This window comes from Centruroides vittatus, unplaced genomic scaffold (genome assembly GCF_030686945.1).
Source record: "Centruroides vittatus isolate TY-2023 unplaced genomic scaffold, ASM3068694v2 contig_717, whole genome shotgun sequence".
NCBI classification, from domain to species: Eukaryota; Metazoa; Arthropoda; class Arachnida; order Scorpiones; family Buthidae; genus Centruroides; species Centruroides vittatus.
In genome coordinates, this window is record NW_027122456.1 from 938,414 (window position 1) to 964,614 (window position 26,201).

Consider the following 26,201-nt stretch of genomic DNA (forward strand, 5'->3'; position numbering starts at 1 on the left):
ATCACAGCTCGGCTCTCTTCTTACCTCCTGTATTTTGTTCCCCCCTCTTCTAAAGTTTGGCATTGGGTATAACACGAGAGATAAGATGGCGTGTTAGCCTTGTTTACCGATTTAAACGCGAATAAGTCGAAAATTATTTTAATATTAAGGTTTGTTTCGCCGGTGGCAGCGGATGGGCAAAATTGATAATTTAACAAATTGATCGTTTCCCATCCGGTAACGGAGTTGACATTTTACTATGATCAAGCGAATGGTGTGTTTCCGTGTTTCGAAAAATTTCACCCCGCCAGCGAGGTCGGCGCGCGCGAGATTGGGCCTAATCGACGTTCCCGATACACGCACCAGATGGCGGAAAGGGGCCCCTTTTCGCTTCGGAAACACGTGATTCAACACGAGAAGTTAGCCGCGGGGGGACGAAGATAAGAGCGGAGAATAAGACTTCATACGAGAAAAAATAAGAGGGAAAAAGTTTCAGCTCGTTACCTTTTCTTTCCTCCGAGGATCATTAAAGCTACTTTATCATTTTTCATGTGTTTACTTTTTAATCGTTTCGGGTTAATGATACAAGACGATTTGTATTGGTAGAAGTCCCTGTGTTTTCCAGATTGTGACGTGATAGTTAATAACTTAAAGAATGATCCTTTGGTAAGAAACAATATTAAACATTTGTGTTTTCACAAAAGGAACAATCGGTTTATGAATATTCATTAGGTGAGTCGGGGATGATTAATGTCCGTTTTACTTCCCTTCTCTCCCGTATTATAATGTAAATATTAAAGTGGAAAGACATACTTTACATTAACCGAGTAAATAGGGAAATTATCCTTTGTTTTTTTTTTTAATTATATTCCATGCCGACGAAATAATATTTAAATTATTAAAACGGAGAAAGGGGGGATTAAAACGTGGTGCGTCGTCTCAAAATGGTCGCTTAATTGAGTCTTTACGAGAGTTATATTTGCATTATTCTTTATTTTTTTTAATTGTTTGTTGTGTTTATGGACCAAAAAAAATTCGGGAGGAAGATTAAAATAAACATTAGATTATCGGTTTGTGCAGAAATGCAGAATCGAGACGTGAAAGCCGAAAAAAATAATAAAAAAGAAAGCTTCCTCCTGACGTCTCCATTGTTATTGCAGAGGGAGGGAGAGAGAGAGAGAAAAAAAAAAATTAAATCGTGTTTTCGGTATAAACGAAAAAGGGTAGAATTAATTAAAAAATAAACTTTTAAATTCACATGCCTGAAGGTTTCTAACACGTGTTAATTAAGTTAGAAGGCCGAAAGAATTAAAAAAAGTATTAAAAAAAAATGGAGTCGTGTGCTGCAAGGATTCGTAATAATACGGATCAATAGGGCTCGTTTGTACTTAGTATCTACGAACTTTCCGTGACTAACCATACGTAACGGGACCGAAAAATCTTATAATGCAAATGACAATACCGAGTAAGAATTTTAATACAGATAAATTCGATAAATCCAATTGTTCGTACTGTTGCCAGAGTACACGAGAGTTTACAGAAGTTAGTTTTGCGGTACACACTACTTCGCTTGCAAGTAATCGACATTGACGTATTAGAGCAATGAATAACTAAATGACGTTGCTAAATATAGTGTGTCGGTCGAGTGTATCGTAACATCCTTTCTGGTGTTTAATGTAACGCATTGACTCTCTTAAAAATTGTTGTTACGCACACCTCCGTATTCGTTTACGGAAAGTGTGGTACATTTACACACGTACAGACTACGCCACGTCTGATATACGAGCGCGTAACGCGTTACGTAAATAAGTTATACAACGCGCAAACTTGCGTATTTACTCGTCTTTAAGCGTACTTTAATAGAGATAAGGACAGATACACGCCTACGCACACACACGTGATTAGGTTTTTAATTGTAATAAACACAAAAGAAGTTTAATGTGTGTTAACAGTAATAATTATTAATTGTTTACGTTCGTGTATTACGGGGGGAGAGAAGGAGAGGGCCGCATTTTATTTATTTATTTATTTGCGCGTGAAAAAAGGGAAGGCAGAGTCGAGAAGTTCACGTGCGAATATATATATTTGGCTCCAATAGCGTAATGCCTGTGGCCGCGAACGGTCGGGAGCCAATCAGATAAAGGGAGAGTGAAGTGCTTCCGAGAGCCAAGATGGCAGAGAATGCGTCGTGCGAGTCGCTGGTCGTGACGTTAACGTTCGACGTAGGACTAATGTACTTTATCTGAGATCGTCCGTGATGTATCTGTTTCGTAACACCTGATAAGATATCCGAGTGTGAAGTGGATAATGTCGGACAATAGACTGGGAGCCAACTATCAGCCAACAAACGATGTAACACACAAACAAAAAATTCTTTTCTGCAAGGTTAAGAACCTTTGTTGACAAAACGACGGCGGGCCATGACAAGAAACTTTTTGCACCGACGTTTCTGAACACCGGCTTCCTTTTTTCTCCCCCGACGTCATTCAGGTTTGTGTGTGTGTGTTTTTTTGAATAATTGATTCGGACCAGGTTTTCAACCTTGACACCGTGAACTCACCGGCGAGTCTTTTGTTTGCGTGCGTCGATTAACGGGAAACCGTGCGCCCGAAATCCATGTTTAATACTTGACCCCTGTACGCGTTCGACGTGAATATGGGCGCCTTCTACGCGTTGGCATACGCCGTTTTTGTGTCTACGCTGTCGTACGAGGTGGTGGCTTGCCCCTCCGTTTGCAAATGTGGACCCATCAAGTCGCGGACGCCGGACAGGATCAAATTAGGACAACGCATCACTTGTGCCATGACCGACGTCACTTCCGTCGGGGATTTTCTTTTAGAAGAAATGCCACGGGATACCATTTATCTGTAAGTAACGCCCTTTATTCTTCTCCTATTTCTTTTTTCTTTTAAGATTAAAATATTTGTAATTAGACCCCGTTCGGGAGCGTTCGAGAACTCATCTCCTTGACCCAGATATCTACGAGTTGCCATAGATGTGAGGGGGATTTATAGTTCTAATTACGTTAGAGCCCCGCCGTTTCGGCTTATTTTTGTCTAGGGACCATTAACTTTGGATAATTGCCCGTTAGCCAAGATTATGGGCTAAAATAGTTGAGGAATTATGTTCGGCGTTGGTCGAGAAGACGTGTTTTTCCTCCCCCCGCCTAGAAACGGAAGTGGAAACCGGGTTTTAAAACTGTGGGTGGAGGTCTGACCAACCTCTTTCGGGATTGCCAATCTCTAAAGAGGGTCGTACATAAAACTGTACATAAAAATCGCCGGTTCGTGATCCGAATGTCACTTCGCCCCGACTGATAAATGCCCCCGAGTTTTAGTGGATTTAATTCGAAGCGGATCAATTTTTCGAACGAACCAGGCCGTTAACCATAACGAAATCAATACCCGCGCCCCCTCGAATGTAGGGTTTGAGGGGGTGGAAGTTGGAGAACGCTCCCCCTTTTATTTTATGGACTCATAAAGAGGTGGAGTCGACGTAGAATTTACATTTCGTCACACAAGTTTTAAAACCATCGGCTCTCGAGGTTCGTCACTCGAAAGCCGTGGGGGGACGGCGTTAAAAATCGAACTTCTTTAAACGAAACGTGACGTCACACGTGTTTTTTTTAAAAATATTTTACTTAATAAAATTCTGTGTGACGTGATAATTTTTTTATAATTAATTACCCACGGCGCGGGCCATAAATTTATTTTATGACAAAGGAATCGAGTGAATGGCTTCCAGAAATATTAGTTTATCCATTGATTTATTCTAGCAGCGTTTTTCTAGATTTCCGTTCCTTAATTTTCAATCAGGATCTTTACAAGGTAGAAACAGAGAAATGGAATGGGGGGGTGGTCGAGATTTGTTCCTTTTTTTATTTAAAATTTATTCCGTTTCGTGACTTGTATAAAATATATTTTAATTGTAATAGTATAAGAGGCCAACTGGCCTGACTTTGCACGCGCATCACGGTTTATTCGGACATATTCGGACATTTTCTTTTTAGTCAAAGGAGTGCCACATCTAACCTATTTTCCTAGACGTTTCGTACGTTTAAATATTTAAAAATAATAATAATTAATTTGTAAACTCGCTCGGGACCGTTTATTTGTGGCACGTCGAATAAAACTAATATAAACGAAATTATAATTTATTATTTTTTCGTGGTATTTATATTATGCTGGAAAGTAATTTTAGTCGCTTCGGGAGAGTTTATAAATAGGATTATTTCGGTTGACGAAACGAGGAATGTAGAGTGTTCCAATATGTGTTTTGTCAGCGCTGGTGTCATTTTATGCGTGTATATTATATTTTCTGTTAGTTTCTTTACTTTTTCAAGTAATTTTAGCACCGATTTTGCGACTATTGTGCATTCTAACAAGTAGCAGTAGTGTACGCTGGCTCGTATTGTGTTTTTTACGCGTGTGAAATCACACTTCTTGGATTCGAAGTGTGCGTAACTCGAACGTTTCTACGTTACCTACAATAATTGTTCCACTTATCGAACGTGGAAAACTCGATACACCGGATACAATAAATATTTCCTGCCTAGATAATACTAGAGGAAAAAAAAGGAAGAAAGAAAGGAGGGGGACGAAATGTCATCTCGATTTTCTCCCATTCTCGAGATCGTCCCATTATGATTTTACGGCCAGCAGAAAAATTCTTCACGGTCGACAGACGGAAAGCGAGCGAAAAATTGATCGGAATATCTTACTTCATTCTTTTTACCTAGGCATAAAAGTGCCTTTAGTGTTTGCAGGCAAGAGAGAACAACGGATTGAATTTCGTCAGAAAAGAGAGTGTCTCTCCCTCCCCCCCCTCTCGAGGTTTCCTTAACGGTTAGAAACGGGCAGGTCGACGGACGAACGCCGAAAAAATCTTTTAAAACAATAAAGTAATTATGACGCCGGGCACCGCCGAAAGTAATGGTAATCGTGCGGCCTTGAGGGTGCAATTAAAATTTCTTTTTTCATTAAATGGGTTAAATGCGGTACTGACGACTTTTTTCGGGCATTATTATTATTATTATTATTATTATATATACGTATTGTCTGCCCCCCCGTAAATTGGAATTCCTGAGGCGTTTCTTTCCATTCTTTAAGTGAGTATGAAATTAAATTTATCATTTCTTCTCGATTCTATTCCCGGGGTCTTGCGGTTAAAATTTCGATTTTGATTTTCTTTTTTATTTATTTTTTCCCAGAATGAATGTATCCGATGTTGGTGGGTTATTTATTATTATTTACTTATTTAGTAAATGTAGCGTTTCCGGTCGATACGAAGACAAAAATAAATCAAAATGCAAAACGTTTCTTTCTTTTTTTTCCCCTTCCTCTCTGTGTTTTTCTAATGCGGAATTCCTTCGGAGAGCGCTTAAAATTGTCATTTCCGTGAAAGAAATTTTAAGCGATCGCTTAAAAATTTTAAAATTTCTTCCTTGTCTAATGTATTTTTCTTCTCTCTCTCTCTCTCTCTCTCTCTCTCTCTCTCCGCATTTAATCGCCCGTCTGTGAGTAAAGTGACATTTCTTTATCTATATATTACTGTCAGAATTCTCGTGTGTCCGCCTTTGTACTGTACGTATTCCCGTACACCCTCGAAATAATCTGGCATTTCTGTGTCCGTGTACGGAGGAAACTCCACCCTCCACTTTTTCGCGAACTTTTTTCTATACGCGCAATAACCTCCGAACCGCGGCCAGTTGGCCCCCTACCTGTGTACACAAGTGTGAATTCTCTCATACAGCCGGAATTCCCAAATATGCTTCTAATAGAATTCCTGTGTATACTTGCGTCTAACTAACAATTCATGTGTATGCTTCTAACAGAATTCCTGTGTATTTTCTGTACATCAGTTTAGCATCTTGTGTATATTTCCGCGCGTTTTCTGTATTCTCGTGTGTGCCAATCTTAGAAGTGACGGTACTTTTTTCCTTTTTTTTTAATGCCTGGACATTGACAAAAATAGTCGAAGAATGTTTTATGTGGCCCAGCACCGAAAACATCTTAAACAGAAAAAGCAGAAAGATATTTACACTTAAGATGTTTTGCGTGTTTCTGCTATCCAGTCGTTCGCTGGTCGATCGAACTCTAGGGGACGATCGGCTCCACCCTACCGATATACACCAATGTGTGTTTACTGTGTTTCAATTTATGCGCCCGTCTAACGGTCCAAACCTAAAGAATACGAACACTGGCGGATTTCCCAGTAGGCCCGGTTAGTGGGCCTAATGGCCACGTAACTTCGCCGGAGGTGCAAAGATTCAAAGTGATAACAATAACAATGAAATAATTCTGCGTATAAACAATTAATAAAGGGGTTTTTCGTGTTTTCGACGGCAGCGCCCTTTTCCCCTTTCGATATGTAAAAAGTACATTTATTACCGAATATAAAATAGTCGTTCGGTGCAAAAGTGGCCTTATTTGGGGGGGCGCATTGGTATCGTGGGCCCGGGGGTGCCACGTTTCTAAATGCGCCACTTCCTACGAAACTTAGGGGTGGTTCCATCCTAGTTTCGATTTCTAAGTTCCGACGTCTCGGCATTATTAACGAGGTCAAACAATTACAACTTGAGAAATTCCTGAGAAATTCCGCCTTTGAAGAAGAATTTCTGGCCAGTTATTAATTGTCATTGGAAAGTATGGAAGAAATTGAAATTCTCGCCGCTATCCTAACCCAACGATGCGTAATTTTGGCGCGGATTTATTTAAAAAAGGATGGTTTTTAATTGCAATCTTTCCGACATACAGACGGCCATCGGATAGGTTTATATTTTTGTGTTTATATCGATTACCTTTCTCACAATGAATCGATCGATAAACGGCATGGACAGATGTAACAAATATTTTATTTTAATTTATTTTTGGTTGTTTAACTGGAAATTTCTTCTCTCGTCCCCCATCGCATTTTGTGTAATCCCACTTTCGCCGCCGCCATTTTTAAAACAATCATTAAAAACTCTGCTTAAAACCGTGTACGGGTGTGGAATATAACTAAAAATTTAAATTTAAAGAACAGAATATATAATGTAACCCCTTATAAATTCTCTCTTAAAGTCCGTAAAACTATAATTTTCTTCGTGTAACCCCCTAAGGATTTCTGCTCAGCCTTGTGTAGTAAAGGAAATGGACTGAAAACAAAGATATCACGTGGCCAAATCCTGTGCACACCTGGCACGTGCACAGCCTTGCCATACAGTTCAGGATTTATACGGCTGTCCGGGATTTTGTCCAGGATTTCAAAATTATTAACAGTAAGTTATTTACAGGCCAACCGTGTACAGATTTTCGAGACTGTGTTGACCGAAAATATATTACGTGGCCAAATCCTATGCACACCTGGTTCAACACAAGCCACGATTTATACGGTCGTCCGGATTTTTGTCCGGGATTAACAGTATCCTACTTACAGATTTCTTTCTATAAAACTCTAATTTTTGTAATTCGGTCCTCCGCACGTATGGAGGGTCAGGTTTCGACCCAGTAAAGCGCGTGCAGGATGTAAATTTTGTAAGTAAAGGGGGACCCGACCGGCACACGTTATTCGAAAGGGTAGATTGTAGCGTAGTTGTAATCTAATTTTATGTCGTAAGCCTGTATAATATTAGGTTTATTTAATGTTTACGTAGGCAATTACGTTAAGATAAGTCGAAAATACCGCAAGAACGTTTAAAGTAGGTTATACATCTGTGATTTTATTACTCTGTTTGTAATTTAGTGTAAAGATATTTATCGAGCAAACTCACCGAAGTACTAAAGATTAGATTAAACGACGGAAGGGAGATTTATTCTAAACGAATCTTTAACACGTTCCGAATCTTCCGTATGAGCTACGTTTTGCAGTTTATTACGTCACTCCGTAATACCCCTTCTCCCCCCGGTTAATGGCGTAAATAAACGTCTTGCAGTTTATAAATTATTTACGTGTCTAATAAGATTAATATTGAGAGAAAACCGCGAGTGTTTCCGCATCGTTCTTGTCGGAAACTGTTGTGTTTTCTTGGTAATTTATGCATTAAATTTGGTAATGTTACAGTAATTTGTCTGCGCTCGTACAACGGGGTTAACTTTCGGGCGCATTTTACTAGCTCCGGTTCCTTCCTTACGAAAATTTCGGGAGCAATTTATGAAATTCTCATGCTGTAGTTTCCTTGCACTTTTTGCAGCACCCTACAGGGTGCTCCGTAGGGTGCTGCAGAAAGTGTTAACACTCGCGTGCTATCATTGCTACAGGAGTAATTTTATTTTGTTAACTCTTCGTCCCGTGAGCACTAAAAAGGCCTCTTTAGAGGGGTCATTACGGGCCTGGCCCAACCGAAAAATTCCCGGGTTCCCCAGAACAGTAGGCTACAGCGGTATTAGGGCCTTACGTTTCATTTTTGATAATTACAATTGGATTGTGACCTCGTGCACAGGATATACTTTCATATTAGTGTTGACGTCACGTTTTTAAAGCACCCTGTAGGGACAGTATTACTTCTAGTTGTACAAAACTAGAGAAGTTTGGTGTATATATTATTACTAAGGGTCACGCTAGCTACATATACATACGGAATTATCTGCCTGTCGTGGAAATTACAGGGTATTTATGCCCTGTAATTCCCACGACAGGCAGGCATTTTTTGCCATTTTTACGGACTAATTACGTCAGCGCAGAAATATTTACCTTTATTTTCTTTTTCTGTTAATGCGAAACAGGTGCTTTTCTCGCAATTGTTAGGTTAAATTCTTTAGATTGTGGCAATAAATAAGTAAATTATAATTAGAAAAATGCATTTTCTCGCTCTTCTTTTGTAATAAAAATTTCATTGCGTCCTTTCGCTATTGTTTCTAATTGATCACGTGATGGGAAATGAGGAAAGAAACGTGGAATTTGTCATTATTACCTCGGCATAAGATAATATATACTTTTTTTAATTCTGAAATTTTCTGTCGGCGAATTCTTCATTAAAGATTTATTAAGTTGTCTGAATGTGGCCAATTTACTTAAATTTAGTAATTAATCACGCGGCCGTGTATACTAAAGAATTAACTCAGAATGTAGATACCACGTGGACTTTGCCACTGTGTCCGGGTTTCCAAAAATACTGAGGTACTTGGTGGCAGGACTGCGTGCCACGAACGTGCCCACGCGATTTTTATTTCCTCGGTTTTGTTTGGCTCATTCTGTCTACATATATCAATACATGTACTGTGCACAGTATCCACATACACGTGTACATGTATACACTCATACACGCGGCCCCGTGTACAGGATTCCTTGCGAAATTTACGAAAAGTCTACCCATTAGTGTATACACTGTACTTCACTGTACAGACAATTAACGTAATTTATGGCTGCAATTTACCACGTTCTTAGTTTACCAAGCTAATTTATTCGGGCGGTTTATTCATCGTTTTACCCCTTTCGTACTTCGCCCACCTTTTACGTTATAACCTAAAATATAAGAAAGGCACGCGACAATAATTGTCATCATTTAAAGGGATAAATTCCGGATTAAAATAAAGGAATTAAGGAAGAAGATCGTATATAACGGAGGTTTTCCACGAATAAATAAATCTCCATTATCTCACGTTTAGAGGAGAGTAAGAAAATAAGATTTACTGAGAGAATTTTATTGCCGTACTTGAATTTCCTCACGAAATTTCTATACCAGCATTGGGTTTACGTCACGCGCTGACAGCCTATTGGGAAACCAAAGTATTAGTCACCACGGTGGTACCCTTGGCTTCATTCGTATGCGTAAATTGATGCAAGTTAACGTTTGCAAAGATTAGAAAATTCGCTGGAGCTTAGCTTATCAACATACAGAAAAAAATTTTTTAATCCGGATCAAAATGGCGCCGTGGACAAATCACCCCCCCGAAATGACAAGTAGAATCTTTAAGCACCCTTTGGAAACGTCTTCATCGATTGAAATTTAATAATTTTCAAGCATTTTCCGCGAGAAATTCTCCAAGAGACATAATAAAAAGGCATTAAGAATACTTATTTAATCCGCTTAAACCCCGACCCCACGTCATTCATCCCCACTTAGAAGGGGGGATTAATTCCATTATAGAGAAGTCGTGTTTGGCCTTTTTTTTCTGGTGTCGATCGACTTGACTCTTCTCTGAGTAGAAGACAAAAGTTGACTCTACTTAAATTAACTGGGGATAGAACTGGAAAACGCTCGAATCATCGGGCATCGATCGCCCCCCAAACCGCATTAATTAAATATCTCGCGCAACTTCCATGAATTTGTGGACCTACTCCACTTTTTCGCGCCAGTTGTAACCGGGTTTCGCCACCCACGCTTCGAATTAAAGAAAGATTATTTATCATTCTTCACCGGACTCCGGCAATTTCTAGTTAATGAAGATTTAGAAAGGAGTCTAAAAAGACTTTTATCCCCCGTGTGACGTAAACACGAGCGATTGCTCATAAATCCCCATTCGAATGGCGATAAATCCCTAATCATTTTTCTCGATATTTCATCTCTGGATGTTGTCTAACTTCCCTTTCAATTGATGCGGCGTAGTCGGGGGGGGTGCATCGACTTTTTTGCCTCCGACTTAATCCATTGTGACGTCACTCGCCGTTTATGCCAGGGTGTGGTTCGGATGCGAACGTGTTACGTACCCCGAATGAGATAACCTTAAAGCGAATGACCGGTTAATGTACTGTCGAAACGTGGCGTAGAAACGGTAATTGAAAGTAGTGTGAGTCACACAAATACACACACACAAAAAAAGAACACAGAATTATTTTTAAGATTCCACGAAATTCGATCGAAAAAAAATCGTTACGATGCTTACGTAACTCGATAATTATTTTCTGTTACGATTGATTACTTTGTTTTCTTTTCTGGGATTGGTTAATGTATTCTTTATCCGTTCTGAGATTGGTCACTAGTTCCTCTCCCCCCTTCTTTTACGATTGAATAATTTTTTTTTTATCTTTTGTGATTGGATATTGATTTGTTTCTCCATTTTGATTGGCGGTCGGCATCGTTTTCCTATTTCTTACGTTAATTACCGGCATTTTTTTCCTGCTTTACGATTGGTTAATGGATGCTTATCTCTACGCTAATTGGCTGGCTTGTGTTAATTTCCCGCTATCACAATACTATTTTAATTCCGTAAATACGTAGCGGCAATTGTGGCTCAGAAGAACCTCAATGATAAATTGGGGAAAATATCGGGGATTTTAGTCTAACCCCCCCCCTTATAGAATGCTATTTTTTTTCTTTTTCTTAGCCTCTAACAACGTTTTCAGACCGACAAAATGCCACATAAATATTAGTGAACGATGCCGACAATAACCTCTTACAAACAATGTGTGTTGTCCATTGTCTGGTGGGGTTTGTGAAGGGCCGTCTGCCAACAGATCCAACATCTGCCCGGGTTGCTTTTGTGTGTACACAGAGAGGGAGGCATGTTTGTCGTCATTTGACAAACTAGTACGGTTCGTTGTGTAACTTGGCGCAATTGGAAGCACACAACGTCGTAATGAGGAGAGTTTGCCACCGAGGCGAAGAAGGCCTCGGGGACCATCCCCCCTGCACCGTTCCAAAATTAAAAAAAAAAGGAGGAGGAGGAAGAGTAGTTCGTAAATTTAATTGTACTTTCATAATTCGTTTAATGTTTCGGTCCGGTGTTAAATTTTAATTAGATTCCGACAGATAAGCGGGTTCTAATTCTCTTATGGATTGTTTTATTCCAAAGCCCCGTTTTCTGCTTCTTATAACCCAACTTTCTTTTTGAGGGAGAGTAACGAGATCCGCGTAACGTATTTTGCAGATTGGTCTGTAAAACACGTGCTGGTGGAAGATCCCGTGGGGTGGTGTTTAAGCTCCTCTCGGTCACGTGATGACAATGCCATCAGCAGTGGTGTCTTAAAGTCTGGCTGTTGCGGATAAAGAGTCTGTCGTCCTTCGATGAACCGGTACGATTGGATGCAATTGCTAGTCTTTGTGCACTTCCTACGGCGAGAATTGCCCTAAATAAGGGCAATTCTCGCCGTAGGGACAAATTAAATCGATATATACAGATCTAGAGATCATTTAGGATCCGAACGTTTATCGAAGAAAGGTTCCTTATGGTGTATACAAACAAAGGGTCTTTTTAGGAAACAAATAGCTCCCTTTTTACAATTAAGAGTACATTTTATTGAATGAAACTTAATACGTAGTTAGACCAAGTGTTTTCGATTAAAAAACTATTTAAATTCGTTATTTAAGCTGTAGATTGTTTATTTTTCTGTTTCTTTTTTACATAAAATGTAGAAAATCGGCTGCTTCCATGTTTTTTATTTTCATTATTTATTATTTACAATTGTTTATTATTATTATTACATTTGTTTTTAATATCCAACAACCGACGACAATGGAAAAACCTATGTAATTTGCAGATGTTTGTTTAACTACTTGACACGCACAAAAAATCACTGGGAAACATCTATAAGGAATAGTCTATAGGGAATAACAATGGGAAACATCTTTAGGGAACATTAATGGGAGAGATATAGGGAATAATCTAGATTTATGTAGGGAATATGAATAGTAGGGAACACACAATGAAGAATATCAATAGGAGACGTTTATAGGGAACAATCTACGGGGAATGTCAATAGGAGACATCTGGTAGAGAATACCAATAGGAAATATCTACAGAGAAGAATGTATGGGAAACATCAACAGGGAACACTATAAAGGGTAAAATCTACAGGGAAGATATCTATAGGGAAACATTTGATAAGAAACAATCTACAAGAGAGCATCTGTATTCCAAACAGCGATGCTCGTTTATATTACACCGTATTATATAAATTTATTGCTTCCACAATTTACGAGGAACAAAAGAATATTTATCAATAGACGGCAAAGTGTGGAGAAGTGTTTTTGTAGACGTTAGTCGTTCGAATTTGATCGGCCAAGTGAAGTGCATCGGAAGACAGTTCACAAACAAAGCACTTAGAGTGCTTGCAGCGCAACACTCTCGAGACTCTTTTATACTCTTATATCGTAAAAGGAACGACGGACGGTTACGGGCTCGATTGGGCAAAGGATCATTCGCGTGGGATTTTCGAATCGAGATACTTATCTCCATTCTTCCTCCTCCTCCTCCTCCTCTTTCACTTCTGTATTTCCCTTTTAGAAACAACAACGGCCTCCATTTTGCCCACTTAATTACGATTAAAGTGCCAAATAAATTTAGTCGATGCCGAAATTTTTCGTGTGAAACACAACTTATAATCAAGTTATTATTAGTGTTTTAAAAGAAGAACTGAATTAGAAAGAGATAAATTGAGCCACTCCGCAGCACTTTCTATGATTATCTCGAAGGGAAAAAAACCCGGTGTTAATTATCGTACTGTTTGTATAATTGGACGTTTTCACACAACTGCACATAGAAAGAATAATTGAATCACTAATTACCCCAATAATTCGTAATTTTTCATTTTTTCCCACGAGAACTCTTACTTTTAAACGAAGTTTCCGAATTTACCACTCTCGGAAATTCCTAATTTGTAAGAACTAAGTTGTCTTCTTAATTGTGTTTTACGTCACAATTTATCGCCGCGAAAATAGTTCCCCCCCAGAAAGAAAACGTCACAATAAAAAAGAATGTAGGCCAGAAATTCGATGTAATTTCCAATTGATTCATCTTTTAGAAGCTCGATCTTTTTATAAAATCCCATTTGGAGAAGTTGAAGAAAGGGAATTTATCGATTATCGTCCTGTACAGACGGGTCGTAACTTAAGAATTCGATTATTACTGTTATAAAAAGCTCATCGATCATTATTTTGATATTGTTCGGTAGTAATTGTAGTCATATTGTTCTTTTCTCGTTAACAAAGGCATTATCAATAGGCAAACAAACGTAACATTGTAACAAACAATGGTTAAGTCTGCACCAGTCTGGTAGTAATTAACAGGGGGCACGACCATACAAAGGTTTAAAAAAAAAAGGCAACTTGTATCTTTTACTGTGTTACCTCGCACACAAAAACCCGTAGGATCGACCTCGAATTTGGAAGATTTCGTTATCCTTTATACGGGTTTTAAAAAACACCATCTCGTGTTTTCTTTCGAGTTCAGAAAGTCGTTACGTCACATCGCAGCATCCAATAAGTTGTAACGTTCTTCGGGGGCCTAGAGCAAACGAGATAGATGTGTCTGGCAATCAGGAATAGTGTCGTATCCAGTTAGTGTCAACTTATACCTTTAAGGGAAGTCGAGATCTCGAGGGACACATAGCTATTTGTGGGACGAGATTATTTGTGTAACGAGGAATCTCCCGCATTCTGCTTCAGACTATTATGTGGGGAAGTTTTTTTTTCCCTTCTTCTTCTTCTTCCTCCCTTCTCTCCCTCCCTCTCATTCTAGAGAAATTAGAAAAGTGAGCAAAACGAATTATCTGCAAGCGTGAATGGCGAGTCTTTTTTTTCTTTTGTATTTTTCCACGCGTTGCAAGCGAAGGGGGGGGGAACTTTGCCGAATTATACGATTATCAGATAAATGAATCATATCGGGCCATTACCAGATAATCCCATTGAGAAATAGGTTACAGATTGTAGTTTTTTATGAAGGTCTGCAACATCCCTCCTGAAGTCCCCGATAAGAATACGGTTATCGTTAATGCTTTTATTGTAGGTGCTCAAATAAAGTTAATTTAAACATTGTTACGATAGGAACTATCTTCACTTATCTAACTCACTTTTATAGCAGAAGATCGGTTTACTCCAGAGGATTTTTCTTTCTATCGCTGTCTCTCGCTCTCTTTCCTTCCCCTTCTCCAAAAATAGAATCAACTACGGTTCGAAGGTAAAAACTTCTGCTGTTTATCGAAGTAAATCTTGTTCTGTGTCTGTGTTTTATGTTGCCATTAAGAGAATTAATCATTTTTTTAACGATTCTAAGCCCTTGAATTACTTTTGATAAGCGATTAAAGCGACTGGCGAAGCGTGAAGAGAATCCTCAGAAGTCGTGCCGCGAGCGTTGGTTATTCTAAATTACAAACACCAAACAATACATTCCGGATAGTGTTAAAAAATTCGCCGAAAAGAATTGTAAATAGCAAGAGATTTTTTTTTCTCCATAAAAGTTTGCGTCAAAACTTTGACGCAAACTCAAGCGGCGCGATCCGACGATTCGTCACTGTCCAGGGCCTCGAATTTATGCATTTATCACTATGTGGAGGAGAGGAAGGGCCTGCTATATTTTACAGCTTAGAGCCCAGTTGGGGCCCGAACATTTGGACGAGAGAAACGCCTCGTGTCGAGTTATTTAAGTATTTTTTGGGGGTTTTAAAGGCTCGCCCCTTGCGGCGAGAGGTTGGTAAGAGGCACCAGGGCCTAGTTAGTGCCACAAGTCTAGTGGTTTTACTTTAATAAAAAAAGGGACATAAATAACCACAAATTTATTTTAAAAAAAGGAAAAAAAATACATTTGATTGAAGAAAAACCAGCGATACACGAAGTACAGTACAGTTTACGGCCAGGTTTTCTAACATAAAAGGGTGGAGGTTATAAATGTCTTGGCAACACGAATGGCCGAAAAAATTCCAAACCGCAAACGAATTGTAATGAAATTCGTATTCAATGGAATTTTATTTATTGTTACGATTCATAAAAAAATATAATAAATATCTTTCTTCACTCGTAAGTGAGAGCCTCCTTTGTCACTGGTGTGGAATAGAAAACGGCAGTTTACTGGGTCGTAAAGGACTCCATACAACCTGTGCTTTATAACCATTGGATGAGATTTCGCGTCACGAAAATAAAATTCGTTCCCTTCGCCATTTAAAAACACCAATTTTTCAAGCGTTTAATCAACAATTATGCGGTTTTTTTTAATTGGGATGACTGCGTGTGTATTTATACGGTAAAACCTGCCCAAAACGGCGATCCGGCTTACGCAGGTTTTACTGTGTAAACGGCAAGCAGTTTGGCCTATCGAATCTTTTCTCTCGATTGAAATGTGGCAGGGGATGTCGGTTAACCTCGAAATTGTTCGACGCAAGCTGTTACTTCTCTCTTCTTCTTTAACACAATACTTTAACATCGTTTATATGTGCTATGAATTAATCGAAAATTATTAATTGCTGGTCGAAATTAATCGCTCTTTGTAATGTCTACCGCCTTTAATGAACGTTTTGTTCGTTTCCTCCATCGATTTTGCTTATTCTCTATTAATTTTAGGTTATTTAATTACGCCGTTGGCGATGATAGTATTGTGGTTTGACACGTGTGTCTTAATACGAGGAACGAAAGGAAAATAATACGTAGAAGCGTGCATAATTGAATGAAAAAATACGATTCGCGTGTGCACAAAACGAGAGACGTTGCTTTATGCGTTACTAACAATTAATCGTGTGTGTAAGTCGAGCCGACAATACCTGAGCGTATATCCATCATATTTCCACCCTAATCCGACCCTGTTTCTACTCTACTTTCTCTATAGTTCCGCCGTATTTTCACCATAGTATATATATATATTTATGCTGTAAATGCATACATATACAGAGAGCTTAATGTAAAGCGGGCACTCGATTTATCGAACACTTAAAACTTCATTCATTACACGTACAGTACGTAAGGAACAGCAGGGACTAACCGCTGTATCGAGTGATCACTGTATCCAGATGCTTACTTGTATAGATATAAACAAACATAAACCCGCGTATACACGGAAACACAGGTACTAAACATATACAAAGGCATAGAACACACAAACACAGTTGCAAAAGTGCTTACACTTATTAAATACAGCGAGCATATAGAAAGTTACTACAGTGACGAGGCACAGAAGAATTAGGCTAAAGTATAGAGAGAGAGAGAGAGAGAGAGAACGGACAAATACATCAATTTTATTCTATCGCCACACACGCAGATAATAGATTGACGATTCTAATTGGTTACATTGTATAATTTAAAAGGATAATGAGACTCTGCTCGCGCTTTAAGTGAGTCGGGCAAGAAGATAAATCGGCGCTTGATCCGATTTAAAATATAAATATTAAGGTTAGAAATACGTATATTTGTATTTGGAACTGTGGAGAAGCGATAATTATTTTCGGAGGGTTTAGAAGTTGGCTGGATTTTTCCCTTTTCGGCCAACGTGAGAGGGGAGATAAGGTAACGACATTTGCGTCATTTAATTATTAAAAGCGCGAATCCTCGACAAATAAGCCATATCATAATTATGGCGGAATAATTAACTTAATTAGTTGGCAAATAAAACCGTTGTATTGATGTTGGCCCGTGGCCAAATTCGCGTATTGATATTAAACCGAGATTTCGATTTCCAGAAAATTAGTCGACTCTCCTCCTCCTTCCTCTTCCTCTCAACGTCGTCTCTTCCTCCCTCTTCCTTCCTAAATTCCTCTTCTTTCACCACTTTAAAAGGGGGCCGCACCATCCGTTCTCCTACAAAGAGACAATTTTTTTCCTCCGAAAATTAAGCTTAAATTATAGGAAAAAGTATAAACGAATTAATGGCTCCTTTCGGTGAAACGGCATTAATTCAAAGGTTAAGAAAGATGCCATTTTGCCACCCACCTCCTCCTATAATTCGTGTTTAACCATATGTTTAAACGATAGTATATCTCCTACACTATTTTTCTACCATTTTCCCACTGTTTTTCCACCATATTCCCACTATATTTCCACCCCACTCCCACTATATTCCCACTATATTTTCACCTCACTCCCACTACTTTTCCACCATATTCCCACTATTCCACCATTTTTTCACTGCATATCTACCATCATTTCTACCAAAACCACCTTATCCTAATCCGATAATCGCGTATAAATGAATAATTTACCGGGCATTAATTAAAACAGTTAATTTCCAATCGATATTTTTCAGGATCCTCCGAGAGAACAAATTGAACGCAATCGAATATGGCGCATTTTCTTCGCTTCCCGGCATCGTTAAGCTGTAAGTAAACAAAGGAGTGGAAAATTTTAATTTCTTTCCTCTTAGATTAATCATAGATTAATTTAGAGTAAGGCTCTTTTATAAGAAATTATAACGGCAACCGAGTGCACGGGGGGGGGAAGGACGACTAAATTAATAACACCTGGACCGGGGGGGACGGGAAGGAGGTTTGCTTCTCTCCCGAATTCTCGCGTGATTCGGTAACGCCTTTAATGGACGAAGCCGGATTAGTTAATTCGATGGATGAATTAATGAAGAGAGACAAAGATGATCTCGTCGGACGGCCGAGAATTATAAACGATCCTTAATGATGATGGCGCCCTTCTTCACAACTTCCTCTACACCTCTAATTGATTTCGCCCGCCGAGGGAACCGCGCCATAAATTATAAAGTATCGCGCCCTTTCTACAATTCTTATTGTTTATATTAAAGCCCGAAATTAATCTTCCCCCGTTTTCTTTATCTCGAATTATTTTCGGTTTAGTTTTAATCGAATCGGGTTTATATTAAATTAAATAAGCGCGGGGAAATGTATAAACCGCGTTTTAAGTAAGGGAATGTGGAAACGTCCGGCTGCCGGTCTGTTGTTTGTCCTTTTTCTTTTCTTTTGTACCGTACTGTACGTCGCGTGTTTACTTTGTTGGCATGCGGGACTAACTTTAATACGTCGACTGCGCTCGTGTGTGTAACTTATGTGTAGTGTCGTGTGTGCATTTTTATATTTGCCTTCCTATTTATGCCCGTCTATCGTCTTTTTTCTGTCGGCACGTACATTTAATCGTGCGGTTTTAAGTTTTATGTACTGTACAGTACCAGCCTATATAAAGTCGCGTATGTCTAAATATAGATGCTTAATCTGTGTTCTTTTTTTGTATGTGTAATGCGTGCTGGCAATATTTACGATTTTTTCTTGTGTTCAGTTATGCTATTTTGTTCACATGTAGGCCTATTATTTTCTTGTGCTCCTGTGTGTTTGCACGTGTTCATATCTGTGTTTATATCCGTTGTTTGTATATCGATATCGATCGTTTAGGCATTCGCAGGGGTGGTACATAATGTCAGTTATTTACCAATGCGAAATTGGAACACACAGACATTCCGAAACGGGCGCAATTTTCCAAAAGAAGCAAACGAACCTCCCCGGTTGGGGTATGGAAATTTGCTTTTAATAAATTTGGCGGCGTTTACGTCGAATATGCTAATCGCTTTTATCGATCTCCGGAAGAAAGAAAAACGCCGGGAATTTCTTTTGTTTTCGCTTATTGTGTGGCCGAGTCGTTGGGAGGCCCGCATTTCGCCAGTGGCCCGAGAAGGGAGCCGGTCCCACCGACGAAATCGAATAATTTGGAAATGATTTGGCAAGGAGCCACGCGTCCAGCCGGCTTTTTATTAAGAGGAAGAAATGATTAAATTCCTGGCGAAGGTGTATCGAGTCGGAAGGAAGAAGGCAACGGTCATAATAAAGGAAAAGGAAAACAAGAAGAAGGGCCAAATCGTAATCTAATTTACAAATAAATTAAGCGAATAAGAGAAGCGGAATAAAAGTCGAGAATCGATTAAATGTAAATCGAAAGGCGATTGGATATTAAAAAGAGGAGGAGGAGGAGGAGGAAGGAAAGGGAGAGTTTTCGCCTCTTGACTTTAGGCAAATGCGAAGTTAATTGCCAGCAATCCAACGCTTTCGGGGCTTTTAAGTAAGCGAGCGAATTTGCGCGAATTTCGCCCGCCGACTTTATCAATAAACGGCGTTTATCCCGGACGTAATTTAAAACTTCAATCGACTCCATTCAAAGAAGATAAACGTAATTAAGTTAAAAGCGTTTGCCGGGAGGGGAGGGCGAAAAATTGGCATTTCTTCCATAAAAGAGGAAACGGTCGAGTGGATTGGCGCAACGTCTGCCCTATCGACTCCGCGCCAGAAAGTTTAATGAAGCTTAACCACTTTGTGACCGTCTGTTGTCCTCTCCTTATCGAAGGTGGAGACCGATGACCGCCGCGCGCCTGCGCACTTCCCGCTCCCGTCTCTCTCTTCTCGTCGCCTCCCTAATCCCGGGAGATGAGGGCCGGGGGAGAGGGGGAGGAAGCTTTCTTTCGCTCCGAAGAAGACACCTCGAAACACTTCTAATGACGGATCCGCGACTTTTCCTTTCCACGCTTCCATTGTTGCTCTCCCTTTTCCGTCCGGTTGTGTTGATACGGCTTTCACCCCCTCTTAAATAAATTCCCGTTTTATGACGCGCGGAATGCGTGCTTTAACCTTCCTCCACCCTTCGCCCGGTGTTAATTTAATCGGGGTCGGATTTAGGGGGTGCTGCACCCCCCTAAATCCGGGTACCTCGGGTAATAAAAACATTTTTCTCCCTGCATTGCCCCCCTGTAAAAATTTCTGATCGGCCGTTGGTGCCAATGTATCTCCGTATCTTCTTATTTCCGGTGTTTTGTGTGTGTTTTGTATTATCTCTCGCGCTAACAAATAAACTGTGCACTTTTCCAAATTATCTGCGGTTCTCCTCGTGTCGAATGGCGGGAGGTGCTACCCTCATTTCTTTAATCGAATATTACGCGAAGGGGTGGATAATTCCAATTAACAGGATGCTTGTATTCGTATTGTTGTAAGGCGCAGAAATGCCGTGTTAAGTTTGATCGTAACTGACGATCGATCGTCAGTTACGATCAAAGTTGATAAATTCAAACTGGAGCCAATTACCATGGTAAAAATCGATGGACGATCGACGTTTATGCGAGTGTTACTCACCTTTATTAACGACGATCGATGATCGATCATCGATCCTTACCGGCTCCAGTTTGAATTTACGGAGCAGCGAAACTCCCCTCAACTTTTGATGAATTAGGGATTTTTACGCGAAATTTCCCGAATAATACGGTGAAGTCGCGAGTGACGTGGGTATATTAACCTCGGGTTAATTAAATCCCCCTTTTCTAAGAGCCAAAAATAAACACGCCCGGCAAAAAAAAAAAGAAAACAAATTCGGAAATTTTGCCGGAGATGGGTGGAGCGTTACCCTCTAACAGTCAAACGTGACGTCTTGGCCAACAGGGTACAGATTGGCGGGGCACGTGTCAACCCCAATCGTCGAGTCGACGTCATCCGAGTGTTAGAGAGAGTGAGGAAAAAGGAGAGCCGGGAGGAGCATACATTTTAATACCAAGAGATATAAGCTGTCAGTTTTTGTGGTGATGGATCGCCTTCTCACTTCTGCACCATTCCAAGAGATCGCGCGCTCGCGCTCGCGCGCGCACACACACACACACACACACACACACGCACACACAGGCTCTTGTTTTCTCGCATTCACCCCCTCCACGTCTGGATCGAGGAGATTAGGTCTCGGAATCTTTTCCCTCCGCCTCTCTTCTTCATTAACTAACAAAAGTCGGGGAAAAATCCCGATAATAGAATAGAAACACGGCAGATTAATCGTGGGTTCGCTTCGGAATTAGTCATTCGTCAACTTAATGATTATTAAATACGCCGAGGAGGATCGTTATTGTCGTATTATCGCCAAAATAATAATTTAGTTGCCCTTAAAGTACCCCAAATGAGTCATTTTTAATCGAATGTCGTAGGCACTTACTGATAAAATCGAACACCGGAATAATTGCCGGCCACTTCTTATTCCTCCCCCTTTTTCTGCAGTTGTTAAAGAAGAAAAAAAAAATGTCTGCCCGTTAATAGAATAGTTTTAATTTCCTTCTCGTCGGTGGTATTTATAAGAAGTTAAACCCCCCTTTTATTATTGTGCGCGCGAGTTTATGTCGTATCACCCTGACTCTGTCCCAACAATTGTCACGGCTTGCTTAGTTAAAATAGAAACGTAACACAGGAGAGGCCCTGGTAGGTCATGAATACAGGGCCCCATCTCCGTCCGAAAGCCGTAAAAATACGTCACCGGTGCGGTGTGTTTTACACAGAAGACGAAAGTTTGCGGTGTCCTAATTCTCTATTTTGTGCTATAAAATACGTTCGGACACGCGGACGGACGAAGCGTTATGGACGAATTTTTCGTATAAAGAAAGAAGGGGGAAGCTGGCGCGTAAAGTAGGACAGAAATTAAAGTAATAAAAGAAAAATCGGGAGCAGCGGAAAGGGGAAAAGATTCTTTACCCTAGTTTGAAAGGTTTGTTATAGATAATCAATGGGAGGAATAAAATCAGATGGATTCTATCCATTACTCTCTCCGATAGCGTGACGGACGTGCGATTCCATCGTCGCGTGATGATCTGCTTGATTATTGATAGTCGAGTGCTCCCGAGGATAGAATTATTCTCACGTCCGTTAAATCGTGGGAATAAGCGAATTTTTCCTTCGACCACCCCCTCACTTTTACGCGAATTTCCGATATTTCGCCCATTTCGCTTCCTCAAATAAAGAGAGGTTGTAAATTTATACGTTTTCCGGCAAATCTTCACCCCTTTCGCTTCCAAATCTTCGAAATTTTGGGGTGTTCGACCCCCCGAACACAATACCGTTACGCTTGTAAATACGGGAGTATTTTTCAATAGAATTTTCCGTTACCATGACGACATGCGGCTCCATAAGTCGAAGGGGGGAACCACCATCGATTGCTGGCAAAAGGGTCTGGATGAATGATCGAACACTGGCAGACTGCAAATAGGCAACCCCCGACCTTTTCTCTGTGCCATTTAAATGGCGAAAGTTAATTATTTATGGGGGGTGACGCGTTTATCTCGTATAAAACAGTTATTAATATTCAAAAAAGGATTTTATTTTATTGATGATGCGATAAAAAACGATTTAGAATGTAAAAAAAAAGTTGAAGTAGCGGGTGAGAGGGTTCCGTGACGTGACGTGACGAGTGATTGACTCTACGGCGAAGGGTGGTTAATGTTGCAGAATGTGTGCTCGACCGAAAGCTAAAACGAGATCTTGATAGTAAAGTTATGCTTGGGAATCGAACCCGCGTCATTTCACAATTTAGTTTTTCTTAAAATAGTACTCAAAAGATGGAGTTATGCATCATAGGTAATGTAGTGTCTGAACAAAGGAAATGGTGTTGCTCCTTATTGGAGACCGAACCCACTTTTCTTTAATAACATGACGTTATTATTGTCTAAGGAGAGGGTGCTATCCCTATTCGAAGCAATAGAACTGCTATAATCGGTGTTTTGAAAGGAACCGAACCCACTCCTCGGATGGTATTATAGCAGTATACAGAGCAGCAAGTATAGGGCCCAGGAAAGAACTATCCCAAAGGAACCGAACCCACTCCTTGGATGGTATTATAGCAGTATACAGAGCAGCAAGTATAGGGCCCAGGAAAGAACTATCCCAAAGGAATTGAACCCACTCCTTCGACAGTACGAGATAACCGCAAAGAAGAGCATCTCTTTGTCTCGACAGTCGTTTGTATATGAAGATTTGTATATATCCTGGGTGTATGTCTCTTCGAATGAGACGTGTTGCTGTATTAAAAATAGGAGGAACGTTAAATATAAAATATTCACGAATTTCTAAGTCTGAGGGAAGTCGCTAAAGTTTCGGCTATTGCTTAGCGTAGACACACATTTACAGATCATCGCTCGACGTGAGCAGGAATCTCAAGCACGATGATTAAAAGTTGACATATTCCATGTGTATGCACTTATGTGCGCGTGGGATTTCATATTAAAGTTTCTACACGATGTGGTTTTTGGAAATGAGGCACGTGCTCCCGAAATATAGGCCCATATCGGTAACCACGTGACTCGTTTTGACACGTAAACTCTCATCTTTACAGAAAACCACACACTAAAACAGTGTCGTTCTTGTCTTCTTATTAATGCCCGTTTACTTACTATCCGCACGTGATTTTTAATCTGGTGTTACGGGTGTTTTAAAACGTATACACTTAAAAGGTGTCGAGAATGCATTAAAATTTGTGCACTAGTATTTATTTTAAAGTTAACCAGCATAAATCTAAATTACTCTCATTTAAATACCTACACACCCGAAAGAAAAAGACTTCATATAAACACAATACGAACCCGGTTAACCGAATCTTGCCCCACCCAGTGTATAATTTCATCTTAACTCGCTTTAAATATATTTCTTACTTGTAGTCGGGGGTGTTGGACCTTACTACAAAAAAGAAAGCTATGTTGGCGAATTTTGGCATCGTGCCCACGTTACCACCCCCCCGTTCTTTCAAGCCCATATCTCATGGAATTCCGTGACGTCACGTTCCTACTTTTATCGAGATGGTTCTAAACCAGTCAGTTGGAACGTATCTACCTTTAAATGGTGGACCCCGCGGACAAATTATTGTCCCGAATGTCACCCCGAATGATAAACGTACCGCGATTGTAGATGCTTTTTCTTCCTTCCAATAGACAATAATAGCTATTTTCTTCCAGGATCGTCTCGTAGGAAAATACGAGAAAATACGAGAAAGATCATTGTTTATTTTCAAAATGGCAGTTTTATGTCCCCATATTATTTGTGTGTGTGTTTTTTTTTTGGTTTAGTGAAAAATAACGGAAGTAAATTCCATCTTGGACCAAGAACAGATCGGTAATTTTGAAAATTTCGTATTGTTTCAACGGCCAATAGGATCGTTGGCCTTGCGTAACGTATTTTTTTTTGTGTTTTACGTCACACGCTGCGTGTTCGGTACTTGTTAAAGTACAATAAAAGATCAATCGTGGCGAAAGGTATATAATTCGTAAAAATGGAATACTTCCAAAAAAGAACATCTGTATAATATTAATGTTGTGCGTGTAGAATATTAAAAATAACACTAGGAGTCTCCCCGATAAAAGATGGTTTTCTATTCTCAGATCCATTATTTTCTTTACTTTTTAATAGAAAATAAATGGGTAATACGCATGGGATGTTTCCTACATTAATTTCTGAAGGATTAAAAAATACTGCGGTCGGATGAAGAAAATAATAGATTGATTAACGTGATTGATAAAGTTTGTGAAACTTTAATTGAAAGGTATTCTCTTCCCTATGCCCGGTTTCCTTCATACTTACAATCCGCCATTTTGTTTTGATTGTTCTAATAAATGTTACCCTTCAATATATGTTACTCTCGTTTACAGCACAGAACAATACTTTGTTTCGTTAGTATTGTTCCATACGCTTGTATGACACACTAGCGACACTTATACAGTTAACGACACTCCCAATACGGTCTGTCTTCCATTTTATTCACATTTTTTACGTTATCTTTATGGCGTAGAACAATACTCTGGTTTGTTAGTATTGTTCTATACGTTCGTACGACACTCGCAACAGAATGATCATCCGCATTTTATACAGTTGTAGAGTAGGTTCATAATATAGAACTATCCTCCATTTTGTCTGTATTATACATACTGGCAACAGGACAATACTCCTTCAAGTTTGTGTGACTCCATTTTATTCGTATTGTTTTGTATGTCATTAATGATTATCGATCACAATATAATTTGCAGGATGTTTTAAAAAGGTAACGGTAAGGTTATTTAAACTTTTGTAGTGTAGGCCTACGCTGAAGTGGAAACACTACCCTTTGATTTTTTCAGTGTATAATTCACGAGACAAAATAATCCTTCATACAAAATCTTATGCATCTCATGCTTTAAACATGAGATTTATGAGGTATATTTTTAAAGATTTCCTTTACCTTGTTCGTTGCGTAAAAATGTTATTGTGTTTTTTTTCCCTTTTGTTGTTATCTGAAATTTTTCAGTCGTTTTATCATTCTCTTCCGACTAGTGTACTGTTTTTTGGTCTTATTTATCGTAAAATCTGACATCTTTGACATCTCCTTTTTTGAATTTTAACTGCATTTTACTCTTGTTTTCGACATTTTAAAAGGTTTAAGCGGCAGAGCCCAACGTCTTACAACATAAAATGGCTATAAAAAACGGATTTGAAAATCATCCTCTTGTGTTAAGTTGACCCGTTTGATCGTATCCCAACCATTTATACACAGCTTTAGGCGTAGGAAGACGAAGCATTCGCCCGATGCCTGTCGTACTTGTTAGCATCCTAGATATTGTACGGGTGAGTAAAAGGGCTCTGCCATTACGCCTAGAGTAGGGCCGTGTAAGCTAAACAATCCGCAGATTAGGGCCTGGCATTTTCGTGTTCCATTTTTATTCTACAGCTCGAGGGCGTAACCTAAAATTACTCGTGTTGACACACGACGTAAAACTATAAAATCATTAAGTAAGGGAATTCAGTTCCTCCCTAATCCCTCATCATTTAAAATGAGTGTCGGGCGAGATGCAGCTTGGGGCATCTCGCCCGCATTTACAGTTGTGACGAACAAAATGGTA

At 39.6% G+C, this 26,201-nt stretch overlaps 1 protein-coding gene across 2 annotated transcripts in view; it reads left to right on the forward strand.

Annotated features, from left to right (window-relative positions):
- Window positions 1-2,041: 2,041 nt before the first annotated feature.
- Remo (Remoulade) overlaps window positions 2,042-26,201 on the forward strand; it is a 68,019-nt gene continuing 43,859 nt past the window's right edge. Inside the window, exons 1-2 of one of the 2 annotated variants that reach the window (XM_067276814.1) lie at window positions 2,042-2,846; window positions 17,841-17,912. In XM_067276814.1, coding sequence (XP_067132915.1) covers window positions 2,635-2,846; window positions 17,841-17,912 — 284 coding nt within the window. In that variant the 5' untranslated portion in view covers window positions 2,042-2,634. The remainder of the gene's footprint in view (window positions 2,847-17,840; window positions 17,913-26,201) is intronic. The other variant, XM_067276815.1, reaches the window with a different exon arrangement.